The sequence below is a fragment of the Gracilinanus agilis genome, chromosome X (genome assembly GCF_016433145.1).
Source record: "Gracilinanus agilis isolate LMUSP501 chromosome X, AgileGrace, whole genome shotgun sequence".
Classification (NCBI taxonomy): Eukaryota; Metazoa; Chordata; class Mammalia; order Didelphimorphia; family Didelphidae; genus Gracilinanus; species Gracilinanus agilis.
This window is the reverse complement of record NC_058136.1, coordinates 3,779,675-3,794,756: the sequence shown is the minus strand read 5'-3', so window position 1 is coordinate 3,794,756 and position 15,082 is coordinate 3,779,675. Positions and strand designations below refer to the sequence as shown.

General features: G+C 39.9%; 1 protein-coding gene across 1 annotated transcript in view; it reads left to right on the top strand.

Moving 5' to 3' along the window:
* The window catches only part of IL1RAPL2 (interleukin 1 receptor accessory protein like 2), a 550,737-nt gene that overhangs the window by 8,266 nt on the left and 527,389 nt on the right, over nt 1-15,082 (top strand). Inside the window, exon 2 of the mRNA XM_044682654.1 lies at nt 6,373-6,646. Coding sequence (XP_044538589.1) covers nt 6,373-6,646 — 274 coding nt within the window. The remainder of the gene's footprint in view (nt 1-6,372; nt 6,647-15,082) is intronic.

Genomic DNA, 15,082 nt, shown 5'->3' with positions numbered 1-15,082 from the left:
ACCTTCGTAATTACTTGCTGGAGTCTCTTTGCTAATATTCTATTTAAGATTTTTGCATCTATGTTCATTAGGGAGATTGGTCTATAGTTTTCTTTCTCTGTTTTTGGTCTACCTGGCTTTGGAATCAGTACCATATTTGTGTCATAAAATGAATTTGGTAGGACTCCTTCTTTGCTTATCATATCAAATAATTTGTATAGTATTGGGATTAGTTGCTCTTTGAATGTCTGATAGAATTCACTTGTGAATCCATCAGGCCCTGGCGATTTTTTCTTAGGGAGTTCTTTAATGGCTTGTTCAATTTCTATTTCTGATATGGGATTATTTAGGTATTCTATTTCTTCTGCTGTTAATCTAGGCAGTTTATATTTTTGTAAATATTCATCCATATCTCCTAAATTGTTATATTCACCCTCTACTTTCAATGATTGCATTAACTTGGAGGGGCAGTGGCACTTCCCTTCCCACTTATTCACTGTGATTTTTTAAAAATTTGCTTATCTCACAGCTCATGCTGACATGGTCTTAATTTTTCATATTCATCTTTTCTTTTTGCTCAAGAGCAATGATTTTATTAATATATAGAACTGCTAGTGAAGCAGTGCACTGTACCAATGCAAATCAAAACCTTTGTTGTACCTTAGCAACTATCTGGGCCAATGAGAGTTTAAGTGACTTGTCTTGAGTCATATACACAGTATTTTTCAAAGGCAACACTTGAGCTCAGGCCTTTCTGATTCTGAGTATGGCTTTTTTCTTTCATTCCATTCATGTACTTCTATTCCACCATTCCCTCATTGATAGACACCCTACTTTGTTTCCAGGACTTTGATGCCACAAAAAGTATTGCAATGATTATTTTCCTGTTTTTCTTTCTATTTCTGACCTCATTTGTATTTATGTCAGCAGTTGGATTTCTGAATAAAGTGGTATGAAAGTTGAGTCTCAGAATTTTTACTAAAATAGAAATTAATGGTTTAAAAGGTTTAATCATTTATTTTTCTTAATTCTACATTGTTCGCCAGGGTGGTTAGACCAATTTACAGCTCCACCGAGTATGCATGAGCATGCCTGTCTTCCTGTAGTCCCTACAACACTGATAAATTCCTTGTTGAGTAATTAACAGATTGCTTTGAAGGCCAAAATCCTATAATAGACAGGAATGAGTCTATCATGATGAATTTGTGCCCCATATAGCAGCAAGCTGTTGAATTAGGGGAAATATCTTGGGAAAGGAGACTATTCAGCATCCTTCAAATCACCCCCCCCCATTTGTTAGCCATGTTAGCATCATGACCCCCTTACAATAGTATAGATGGCACCAAGTTTCTTGAGATGTGGTATGCGATAACTTTGCTTTTTGATTCCTGGGAGAAAAAAAATCAAAGCCACTGATGCTTAGAAATTCTGTTTTCCCCCCATTTTCCTATGCACTGCTATTATATAGCTGCCTGTTTACTACTATTCAGCTGAGAAGTTCTTCTCTGCCACCTTAGATGAGAGAACAGTGGAGCTAGTTGAATAGAAGTTAAGAAAATGAAACAAAGGAACTGACTCCACATAGGAATTAGGCTACTCAGGCAAGCTTTAAAGAAAAAATGTTTATAGGGTCTGGACCATAAAGCTATTTGTAGCCACTGACATATCTTCTTAAGTTATTGTTGTATGTAGCTGATATAATTATCTGACAAATATTTGAATTATCCTGAATGCCAAACAAATCCTTGTTGAACAAGCACTTACTAGACCTGCTATGTTGGTTGCTTTTGCTGGGCCTCCTTTCTCTTCCCTCCTGGCTTGTTTAACCTTTGTGACAAGGGATGGCACAGTGTATAGAGCAAGGAAACAGAATAGGTTTGGAAATGAGATAGATGGAAGAACAAAAAAGGGATTGAAAACAAGATTTTTTTCATGCCATGTTTTGGATTGTGGTGGTTGAGTTTTATTCATAAAGATATGAATGTCTCCATGATGCTATAGACAAAGCCTTTCTCATTTATTTGTTCCAATGGAAGAGGAAAGAGCAGTATTCAGTGAAATGCCAAATAACGGATATTCTGAAGGCCAACAGTAGGCTAGTAAGGAAAGAAGTTAGATGCAAGTTTGAGGGAATAACAGGAAGGTGTGTGCTGGGGACCTGACTCTGTCTCTCTGTTTTCTTGCTCAAGGACCTTTCCCTCACTGACCCTCAGTCTATAAAATAAGCTCTGAAGTTTAGTGATATGTTTGAAAAAAATACTGGCAGGACAGCTAGGTGACACCAGGCCTGGAGTTGAGAGGACCTAGGTTCAAATGTGGCATCAGATATTTCCTAGCTGTGTGACCCTGGGTAAGTCACTTAATCCTGATTGTCTAGCCCTTGTTGTTCTCTCTTAGTTCTCTTTCTAAGTCAAAAGGTAAGAGGTTTTTTTAAAGATACTGGCTCTAAAGGTGGAAGCCCAATATTCAAATCCCATCACTGATGCTTATTACCTATGTGACCTATGGCAAGTTACTTCCCTTCCCTAGATCTCAGTTTCTCAAATGAGGGATTTGGAACAGTACAGGGTGTTTAGGGAGGACTAGCACCTCTGGTGCAAGAGCTTGCTGAGCCCTTTTGAGAGCTGTTCATTCACTTCATCTGCCTTTGGACCAGATGGCCTAAGAGGTCACTTCCAGGTCTAGACCTAGGATCCTAGGATACTTCTCTAGGAACCTATTAATCTAAAGTTGCACAGCACATAGGAATGGGGTTCAGTACCCACTGGACTAGATGATCCCTTTGACTCTGATTCTGTAAGAGACTTACCTAAAAGTCATGCAGAATCACATAGTGGGAGGACCAGAATTTGAGCTCGGAACTTCGAACTCCAAATCAGACTTCTTTCTTCTTCATCATTTTTTTCTCATCTAGAACCAGAGATAATTTGCACAAAGTGGCACAGCAAGTCAGGAGCAGAGTCAAGACTTGAACCCAGATCTCTAATTCTCAGATAACTTGTCTAACAATAAAAGTGTCCCAAAGTAGAATGCTACATTAGGATGATGGGGATAACTATGATATGGTGATAGGGGATAAATACCAAGCTGGTTAAAACTATGGATATAAGCAAACACCTGCTGACCCAATATTTTATTTTATTTATTTGTTTTTTTAATAATTTTTATTTTTTAGAAAAGTTATCATAGTTACATGATTCATGTTCTTACTTTCCCCTTCACTCCCCCCCACCTTCTCCCCTGCCATAGCTGATGCGCATTTCCACTGGTTTTAACATGTTATGAGTGAGTTCATCCCATTCACATTCAGAGTTCTAATTATCAATGGTGTATTCCCCAACATTTTGTTATCCTCTCCTAGTTCTACCTCTTCTTCTTAGGCTATTTCCTTTTAAATCAGTGATTTCTTTTTAAACCAGTAACCCTTGCTCCTCCCTTGATTTGCTACCCTTTCTACCCCCTTGTTATTCCCCTATTTTTATTTTTAAGGCCTAATGAATTCCCTCCCCCTTCTCCTCCCCTCCCTTTTTTGACCTCTCCACTCCCCTTCTCCCCTTGGTTTATCCCTTCAGACTTTCTCAGTAGGGTTAGATAGAGTTTTATATCCCAATGGATATAGCTACTCTTCCCTCTCAGGGTTAATTTCACTGAGAGTAAGGTTTAAATATTACCTCTTAATGGTCTCTTATAACAGTATTTGTCCCCTACCCTTCCCATGCCCTCTTTGTGTGTAAGAGAATATCCTATTTTTCTTATTCATTCAAGTTTCTCTTGGTACCATCTACTATTCATCCCCCTCTTTCCCATCCACCCCCATATCATCTTAGACCATTTAGTACTCCAACCTCTCCCTGTGAATAATTCTTCTAATTACTATATTAGTGGATACTATAATAGTGAATAGAGTTCACTACAGAGAATTACAGATAATATTTCTCCATATAGGAATACAAATAATTAGATCTTATTGAAGCCCTTAAAGAGGCAAATTTAAAAATAAGAGTTTTCTTTCTTTCCCCTTTGTTTCTTATTTACCTTTTCATGTTTCTCTTGGTTTTTGTGGTTGGATACCAAACTTTCCATTTAGTCCTGGTCTTTTCTGTGCAAATGCTTGGAAATCTTCTATCTTGTTGAATGCCCATACTTTCCCCTGGAAGTATATAGTCAGTTTTGATGGGTAGGTGATCCTTGGTTGAAGGTCCAGCTCTCTTGCCTTTCTGAATATCATATCCCAAGACATGGAGGCTGCCAGATCCTGTGTGATCCTGATTGGTGCTTCTTGATATCTGAATTGTCTCTTTCTGGCTTCTTGTAAAATTTTTCTCTTTTACTTGGAAGCTCTTGAATTTGGCTATTATATTCCTGGGGGTTGTCTTTTCAGGGTTTAGTGTAGAGGGGGATCTATGGATCCTTTCAATGTCTATATTGCCTTCTTTTTGTAGAACTTCAGGGCAATTTTGCTGAATAATTTCCTTTAGTATGGAGTCCAAATTTCTATTAATTTCTTCTTTTTCAGGAAGACCAATGATTCTCATATTTTCTCTTCTAGACCTGTTTTCTCGATCTGTCAATTTCTCAGTGAGATATTTCATGTTTCTTTCTATTTTATCAGTCTTTTGACTTTGCTTTATTTGTTCTTGCTGTCTTGATAGATCATTGGTTCTACTTGTCCAATTCTTGTCTTTAGAGACTGGTTTTCTGCTATAATCTTTTGATTTTCCTTTTCAATTTGGTCTATCCTGTTTTCAAGCTGTTTGATTTTGGTCTCCAATTTGCTTATTAATTCTTTTGATTTGGGGGCATCTTTTTCAAATTGCCCAATTTTAGCCTTTATAGACTGGTTTTCAGCTATAATCTTTTGGTTTTCCTTTTCAATCTGGTCTGTTTGGTTCTTTGAGGCTTCCAGCTGGTCATTTCTGGTCTTCAATTTGCTTATCAATTCATTAGATTTCTGAGCCTCACTTTCCAATTGCGAAATTCTGACTTTTATACTGTTATTTTCTTGCCAGATCCCTTCCATCTTTCTCATAATCTCAGATTTGAACTCTTCAAGAGCTTGTGACCAGTTTTCATTTTTTTGGGAAGATTTGAATATGGTTACTTTTTTGTTCTCCTCTGCTGTTTGCTCTGTCGTCTGTATTTTTTCTGTGTAAAAGTTGTCAAGTGTTAAGGATTTCTTCTTGACCTTTCTCTTCTGGGATTCTTGTCTCTGGCTTGCCATTGTTAGCCCAGAGCCCTCTCAGCTTATCCTCATGCCCAGGGTTTGTCTGTGCTTTTTGGGCTCCTGAGGTCTCAGGTCTAGTTGTTCTCAGGGTCAAGCCTCCTGGTGGTCCCCTTGCTTGTTCCTCTGCCTGACGCTCCTTTAACAGTCTCAGGGTGCTGCTTACACAGTTGTGCATCCCTCTGCACTAGGTACCTACCCAAGGTCCGTGCCCGCACTCAGGATCCGCGTCTGCACCTGCGACCACGCCTGAGCTCAAGGTCTGTGTTCAAAGTCTGGGCGTTCTTTAGCCTCTTGAGGTCTTAAGTCTTGCTGCTCTCAGGAACAGGCCCTGGTGATCCCAGGTAGCTTCCAAGGACTTAATGGATGCCCCAAACTTGCTCTAACTCTTGTGCACTGGCTTTGGCCTTGTAGGTGATGTGTGAGGGGAAGGGGTTGCTCAGCTCGAATTTCAGTGAGAGCTATTTCACCCCCTTATAGCATGGAAATGCCCCGATCCCACATACCTTCAATACTGCACCCTGTTGTGGGGTCCCTTTGTTCGTCTGGATTTGTTTTTAGGTCCTCTTGAGGAGTCCTATATGTGTGGGTTAGGAGAGGTTAAGCAGCTGCTTTTTACTCTGCAGCCATCTTAACCCAGAACTCCTCACCCCAGATTTTAAATGACTTTCTTATACATACATTTATATAATAAAGTTTAATTGATAAATTAAAGACATATTAAGGCATTACTGAGATTAAATACAGTAATAATAAAGTACATTGGACATTATTATACAGTACTGTACAGCAGTCTCCCCCTTATTCATGGAGGATATGTCTGAAGACCCCTTCAGTGGATGCCAGAAGCCTCAGATGGTACCCAATGCTTTATACACCTATGTTAATTTTACTGTATAGTTTTGTAATCTTTGTCTCTGCTTCTGCCCCTGGGCTTAGAGCTCCCCATATTTTCCACCCCCAAAAAATCCTCTCCAAGTGAAGGTGTAAGAACTGCCCCCACTCTTATAATTAGAGTGTAGAAAGTGAAACAGCATATAAAGGGGAATGACTGTAATAGACTTGTGCCTGGGCTAGGATCTGTGGGTCTTGTCCTTCCTGTCATCATCAGGGAGAATCTTTTTCTGCCCTTCCTGCATCTCATATGTCTTTTACTCTGCTTTTGTTTTCAGTGGATGGCTGCATCGACTGGTCAGTGGACCTCAAGACATACATGGCTCTGGCAGGAGAGCCAGTCCGAGTGAAGTGTGCCCTGTTTTACAGTTACATTCGTACCAACTATAGCACAGCCCAGAGCATGGGCCTCAGGCTCATCTGGTACAAGAACAAAGGGGATCTCGAGGAGCCCATCATCTTCTCTGAGGTCCGCATGAGCAAGGAAGAAGATTCCATCTGGTTTCATTCAGTAGAGGCCCAAGACAGTGGATTCTACACTTGCGTTTTAAGGTGAGTGTCATGTTCAACAATGGGCCCAAGTTTCTCTATATGTAAAGTTAAAGGGGTGAACAAGATGGCCTTTAAAAAGATGACTCAGCAAGACAGTGTATGATAAACCCAAAGAGCCCAACTTTTGGGACAAAATCCACTATTTGACAAAAACTGCTGGGAAATTTGGAAAATAATATGGGAGAAATTAGGTTTAGATCAACATCTCACACCCTACACCAAGATAAGTTCAGAACAGGTGAATGACTTTAATATAAAGAGGGAAACCATAAAGTGAACACAGAATAGCATACCTGTCAGATCTCTGAGAAAGCAAAAGTTAGAGAAAATTACAAAATGTAAAATAAATGATTTGATTATATTAAATTAAAAAGCTTGTGTACAAACAAAAACAATGCAACCAAAATCAGAAGGGAAACAACAAATTGGGAAAAAATCTTTATAACAAAAAACTCTGACAGGGGTCTAATTACTCAAATATACAAGGAGCTAAATCAATTGTATAAAAAATCAAGTCATTCCCCAATCGATAAATGGGCAAGGGACATGAATAGGCAATTTTCAGATAAAGAAATCAAAAGTATCAATAAGCACATGAGAAAGTGTTCTAAATCTCTAATAATTAGAGAAATGCAAATCAAAACAACTCTGAGGTTTCACCTCACACCTAGCAGATTGGCTAAAATGAGAGAAGGGGAGAGTAATGAATTTTGGAGGGGATGTGTCAATATTGGGACATTAATGTATTGCTGGTGGAGTTGTGAACTGATCCAACCATTTTGGATGGCAATTTGGAACTTTGTTCAAAGGGCTATAAAAGAATGCCTGCCCTTTGATCCAGCCATACTATTGTTGGGTTTGTACCCCAAAGAGATCATAGATAAACAGACTTGTACAAAAATATTTATAGCCATGCTTTTTGTGGTGGCATAAAACTGGAAAATGAGGGTATGCCCTTCAATTGGGGAATGGCTGAACAAATTGTGGTATATGCTAGTGTAGGAAATATAAGTAAGGTAATGAGGTCACCAGGGATATTATAAATAAACTAAGTGGTTTGTGGGAACACGCTCTGGGATTTATGAGAGACTGGACCAGGATGGAAAGACCAGAGTTTACTGGATTCCCACAGGAATGGCAGTTGATCTTAACTGTCACTCAGCTTCCCCTAGGCCAGAGTCTAGAAACAGGCTGACAAGGTAAAAGGGACTTAACAGCTTTAATTATGTTTGACTAAAAGGTAGGAAAGGGATTTCTATACTTAAAATCTAAAGGATACTCTTATCTAAGTGATCTAAACTAACAGTGCCCAAGGAGCTATAAATGGAGTCTCTGGGTGACTGCCTTAGACCTGGATCCTGCCAGGTTTGAGTACAGCTAGGGCTTTGTGGCTTTGGGATTCTCACTGCAATCCACTGATGATCTCTGGATGCCAGAAGCTAAGGTTGTCTCAGGAACCAAGTAGGAAAGGATTGCTTGAAACGCTGTCTACCAGATCTCAAACTTCTCCTCCTCCCTTGGCTCTGTAGATCTTCTCCTTTTTGCTAGATACCACACCACACAGGATCCCAGGGGAAAATCAGGATGCAAGGTGTCCTTTTACTCTGAGTTCTCTCAGGGCTCACCACAGTTTGTGTTAACCCCTAATGGAGTCCCACTCAGAGCCAAGACCCTTCTTCCTGCTCCTTCATTCCAACCTGGAATTCCCAGCTCCAACTCCTTCCTGCTATGTACAACTTAATTAATAACTAGCTAATCTTGTCTTCCTCACAACACTGGTGATGGAATATTATTGAGCTCAAAGGAATAATAAACTGTAGGAATTCCATGTGAACTGGAAAGACCTCCAGGAATTGATGCAGAGTGAAAGGAGCAGAGCCAGAAGAACATTGTACACAGAGACTGATATACTATGGTAAAATAGAATGTAATGGACTTCTGTACTAGCAGCAATGCAATGACCCAGAACACTTCTGAGAGACTTATGGAAAAGAATGCTACTCACATTCAGAGGAAGAACTGCAGGAGAGGAAACATAGAAGAAAAGCAACTGCTTGAACACATGGGTTGAGGTGGACATGATTGGGGATGTAGGCTCAAAACTACCACACCAGGGGCAGCTGGGTAGCTCAGTGGATTGAGAGCCAGGCCTAGAGACAGGAGGTCCTAGGTTCAAATCCGGCCTCAGACACTTCCCAGCTGTGTGACCCTGGGCAAGTCACTTGACCCCCATTGCCTACCCTTACCAATCTTCCACCTATAAGTCAATACACAGAAGTTAAGGGTTTAAAAATTAAAAAAAAACCTACCACACCAATGCAACTGTCAACATTTTGGAAATAGGTCTTAATCAATGACACATGTTAAAACCAGTGGAAATGTGCATCGGCTATGGGAGAGAGGCAAGGGGGTGAAGGGGAAAATAAGAGCATGAATCATGTAACCATGTTAACTTTTCTAAAAAATAAAAATTTTTAAATGTTTAAAAATATGTATATATAAAAAAATTAAAAAACAAAACAAAACAAAAAAGATGACTCTCTGAAATTCCCTCAATTTAGATCACATTCTTAGAGTATGGTATCCTATGGGGTTTTTTTAAATACTTGTGTCCTTTACTTGATAGACAGAATATCTTCCATAAAACTTACATCCTAAGTAGATTTTCTGTACATCATTATGCTTGATTTTAAATGCACCCAGTAAGCTCATTCTCTTTAGAAAATCCTCCTGGTTCTTTTGTTCAGAATTGTGACTTCAGTGATGTCAAGAGCTACCTTCCCTGATGAAGTGGATGGAGCTCTGGAGTCAGAAAGACCTCAGCTCAAGTTCAGCTTCTAATCCTTTGAGCCATTTGACCCTGAGCAAGACATTTAACCCTTTAATGCTCTAGACTAATTTTGTCACACTCAAATAGAAACAGCTCCTTTGGGGCTGCAGTCATGACAAATTTACATTATCTGTGTTGTATGGTATTTTCATTTATTTCATTAGGCAGTTTCCTGTTAAATTTTTTAATTTGGTTCCTGGCAGCACTCTGGAGTTCTGAGGTCAGATAGACTCAAATTTAACACCTCTATTCTAGGCAATTCATCCAGACTATAAATTATAGACAACTGGTTTTAATGGCCATATTGTTACTCCTCTATATCAATGAACTCTCAAGCCTGGACCTAAAAAATCATGGATACATATTATGTGGTGATAGCCAAGTGTCAGTGTGTTTGCTCCTTGGGTGACATATATGGAGCCTTCAAACTGCTTTTCTTACTCCCCACTGAGAAGCTGCAAAGATCTGTCTCTGTCTCATGGTAGCTTCAAAGAAGTTCATCATGGTAGGCTGCTGCCTCCCTATGCAAGAAGAAATACTAGAGATTCCTTGGAAATATAAAGGCACAACCCTTCACACTCACGCCTTCTTTTTTCTAGTAGTGTTGAAAGAAAATTCGACTTAGGGGCCATCTTGTTCTTATGGCCCCAGAAGGTAGGATTAGGAGTAATGGAAAAATAGGAAAAGAAAGCTAATTCTGCCTTCGTTTAAGAAGAAAAGTCCTAACAACTTGAACTATGTATAAGTGGAATGGGTTGCCCAAGCTGGAGTGTGATGAATTAATCTTCATATCATAGGAGGCATTTGACCATTATGTGGATGTCCACTTGTTAGGAAAATTTCAAAAGGGATTCATTCTCGAGGTCAGAGGTGGAGACCATGATAGGATGGAAAGAACCTTGGATTTGAAGACAGAGAATGTTGTTTTTCAATTGTTCATTAGTATCTGGATCTTTGTGACCCCATGGACTATAGCTATCTATGGGGTTTTTCTTGGTAAGGATACTGTTCTTCAATGGATCATTTTTTGGTCAGGCATTCAAAATTTAAGTGACTTGGCCAAGGTCACAGCACTAGTGTCTGAGGCTGAATCTGAACTTAGATCTTCCTGATTTCTAGGCCCAATGTGCTTGGAAACCACTGAGCCACAGCTGTCTCTACGAGAAAGAGAACTAGGCTTCAAACCCTGCCTCCCTCTAAGTTACCTGTGATATAGGCATTGTTCCAAGTGCTGGGGATACAAATACAAAAAAAGAAAGCTAGGTTCTGACCTCAAGCAGCTTTCAATTTAATGAGGGAAGACAACATGTAAAAGGTAGCTAAAAAGATGGGAGGAGAAGGTTCTCAACCCAGAGCCATGGTGGAGATGTCCAAAGATGTCCAGATAAGTGCAGCCTGATATGAAATGAGGCGATGCCTATGTTAGGCACCCTCCTTAAATGAGGATTCTGGAGTTTATTCCTCCACCCTCCCATAATTTCAACTGAAGGTTCTGAGGAAGCATAGACTACCAAGGGAAAATGGAGACAAGTGTTGCTTGGCTTCATGTCCCCCTGGTCTGTACAATTTGGAAAGTGGAAGGTAAACTCTGGAGCTACCTTGGCACAGAGGACAAGGGAAGGGGGGTGGTCCACATTCAAGTGTTACCAGCATCTGTGCATGTCAGTGCCATGTTTTGCCTTATAGTGCCTCCTTCCAGTTTCTTCTCTCTTGTCCTCACTCTGTTCTCAGTTTTTAACCCTGGTGAAATAATTTCTCATTATATCTCCACCTGAGATGAACAGAACAAACGATGTAACCCTCCCTGCCCAAGTACAAATGAGTTTAGTTATGTTTTCTGGCTCTTTATGAACATGAAATCAAGGTTCTCAGAGCCCAGGCAGCTCAAAAATGGTTTCTTGGTTTATTTCTTCTCCCAGCCAGGTCAAGTTACAAGTAGCCTTTTGTATTTGTATCAGCCTGGCACAATGTACTGATATGTTTGTGGTTATAAGGCCCACTGTCTTTTTATGCCCTTAGACCCATCCTGACTGAGCCTGCCTGTGCTATTCTGCCAAGGCACAGCTTTCTACAATTCAGGCTATCCACAAAGGCTCACCATTTTGTCATAACTTGTATGGCAAGTGTGTGTACCCTCCTGTCAAGAAAGAAAGTTATATGCCTCATCTACTTCCCATACTTGGAAATGTGTCTAATGCCTTATGCATTATTACTAGGAAGTGTTCAAGGCCAGTAACTACTGTACTTGATATGATTTAATTTCACTTTCTATTGATCTTTGAAAGGTTAAGTGAGGAGTTAGTTGCACTAGAAGTAGCTGACAGGAGAATAGATAGCTTATTTCTATTCTACTTGAGTCTGAATCTTATAGATTTAATTGTCCTTGGAGCCCATCAAGATTCTACTCCAAGACCTATAGGCACCCACATTTTCTTTCTTTTGTTTGTTTCTTTGACTAGACCCATGGTTTCTTTGGTTTAGACAATTTTCTCATTTGGAAAGTTTTCTCACCAATAAGAAAACTCTCTCTAGCTGCACAGAATGACAAATGTTCTCCAAATCATCTCAGAGTGGGTACTCATAAGATTGGGTACCTTCCCCAGGGTCATACAGGTGGCACATGTGAGAGGCAGTGTGTGACCTCAGGCCTTCCAGACTCTGATGCCAGCCCTTTATTCACTGTGCCAAAAGTAGTAGCATTGGCTTTTTATTAGGCAGTGGAATGAGAAAGCTGGCATTTGTACTGGGTTCCAACCTCATGTGATTTGCCTGAAGTTCTTACCGTTTCTGAGACTCAGGCTTTCTATATATCAAATAAGGTCGATTATCCTTATACTTCCTACCTCAAAGTGTTTTTATAACACTCGGTCTTCCCACTTCTAGCCTTTGAAATGGCTGTTCCCCAAATTTGGAATTCATCCCCTTTCACCTCTGCCTCTCAGATTCCCTGGTGTCCTTTAAGACTCAGCTCAAGCTCCAATTGCTGCATAAGGCCTTCCCTGATAGCCGAGGCTGTTGGTGCCCTTTTATCCTTATGTTGACTCCTTCCTCCATTTGTTGAATACCTGTCCAGAACCTCCTCCATTTGAGGACATGCTCAATTAGAGTTTCTTTCTCTTCCTCCTCTGGTCCTGACACTTCCAACTTTTCCTGTTTTCCCTGGCTGCCTTCTCATACCCAGAACCCTGTATCCCATGCCTTGTTCTCATTGATGAGTTCTGACCCAGAACCTCCATTCGAGGAAGTACCAAGGGTAGCCACTGCTTACCTCTCACCCTGCTCTACTCCAGTTTCACCATGGCCTTTTCTACTTGGCCCCTCAGCTAGTTCCTTTATTCCCCTTTTTTTCTTATCTACCTTTTGTATATTGTTTTCCACAATGAGAACATGAGCCCTTGAGGGGAGAGGTTGTCTTCCTCTTTGCTTGCATTTGTGCTCCTACTGCACTTCCCCTGGAGCACAGTAATCACTTAAGGCATGTTTATATCACCATATTACCTTGTATTCTTTATATATGGGTATGTGTGTTTATGTGACCTGCAGCCAATTAGAATGGAAACTCTTTGAAGGAGTATAATGTTTTACTTTCATCTTTGTATCCTCAGCATTTCAGTTTCTGTCACAAAACAAATGCTTATTAATCAATCCTTCTCAATTGATTAATGTCATTCTTTCAGTAGAATGTAAGCCCCTGGAGGTCAAGAATGATTTCATTTTTGGTTTTGTGTCCAGTAGCCAACACAGTGATTGCCCATCTTAAGCCTATTATTTTTTTAATTTATTGATTGCTGGAAAAATTTTACAATGCTAGAAAAATGCTAACTAATCTTTTCTGACCTGAACAACATTTCCCTCTCCTAGACTGAAATGCAATATTGCTGGGTATCCTTTCTCCTCTCTTCAGTTGGGGGCAGGAATGCTTCTTTTCATTACTATGTGGCCCTTATGCATAAAAGAACACTCTTCTAACTTGAATAGAGAGTTCTTTTTCAGTTTTCCAAATCAGTTATGCCCTGGCTTTTCTCATTTACAAACTTTAAGGAGACTGAAAATAGCAAAGGCAGTAGTAACAACAATTTACATTTATTTCATTTGAAAGTGAGGATAAGCTCGTTACAGGGAGATGATAGAAACGGAGTCATACTGCTGAGGGAGGCTAGCCATACTAACAACTATCCAATCTTGACTTGAATAATGAAATGGGGGGTTGAGGAGGGGCAGAGAGAAAAGCAGATGCTCAAATTCAGTGGTTACTCAGCAAGATCAACTACTTTGGGAGAACTGACAGATTGCCCATGATTAATGACCATCACAAATGGTCACAGAGAAGCATCAGTAGTTTCCATTCTTTGGTAAGCTCTGGGAAGCATAATGTATAGCTTTGCTTGACCTCAAATGATGTAATGCATTTCTTCATAGAGAGAGCTTCAGAAGATATCTAAGCTTAAAAAATGTTCCCAGTCACTTCTGAACATTGACAAAACTTTATCTAGAAGCATAATATGGGGAAAAGAGGGGCTACTGTTCATTTTGTTTTATCCACTTTTAATTTTTCATACATGCATCAGCAACTACGTAGTGAACCTGGAATCAGGAAGTCCTTAGACACTTACTAGCTGTGTGACCCTGGGCAAGTCACTTAAAACTTGTCCACAACTATAAAATGGGGATAATAGTACCTACATCCTAGGGCTTTTAGGAGGATCAAATGAGAGTGAGTACTGGAATTCAGTTGGCTGAAGACTTGGTCACCTAGAACTCCAGTAGAACAAGGAGGAGTTGGAATCTCCAAATGAAAGAGAGCCAGCAGATTTCTACACTTATAGTCAAACCCTAACTAAGCTAAACAGAATGAGGAGTATGAAGAGGAGCAGACCAAGCCAAAAAAAGCACAATTAAACCAAAGGGAAGGATGTGGAACCCATTCATTGTGGCTGTAAGAGGCCTAAAGAGGAGGAAGAAGGGTAAGGTGTCACAACCATGTTCAACTCAGCAATCTCAAGGTAGCATTTATTTGCAAGTAAGAGTTCCAGATATATAGACACTCTTTCATTTCATTGCTAGATTGCTTGAAATAAAATGGGTGTCTGGCACAGGCATACAATCCTAGAATTGTATCCCTAGAGCTGAAAGAATCAGCAGAGACCATTTAGACAAACCACTTCATTTTACAAAGGCCGAAAATGACGCCTAAAAAAGAAGTGATCTGTCCAAGGTCACAGACTGAATTGGAGGAATCCAGAGCCCTCTCTTTTTACAGAAGAGGAAACAGAAGGTCAAGTGACTTGCTCAAGATTACGTACTGATTGATAGATCTAGCACTAGGAGGGATGCCCATCTAGTCTGGGAATTCTAAACCTGGACTCCATTAATTTATTTGTTCATTTTTATGTTTTGATGACTGTATTGCAATATAATTGTTTTTATTCTCACAATTTGTAATCTATTTTGTTTTACACAGTGAAAGCAATCTGAGAAAGGGTTTATAGGCACCCCAGCCAGCTACAACACACAAGCTACAAATTCCTTCTTTAGTCCAATTCGATTAAATTACAAAGGAGGATACTAAGGCCCAGAAATGTTAAGTAGTTTGCCCAAGTTCATAC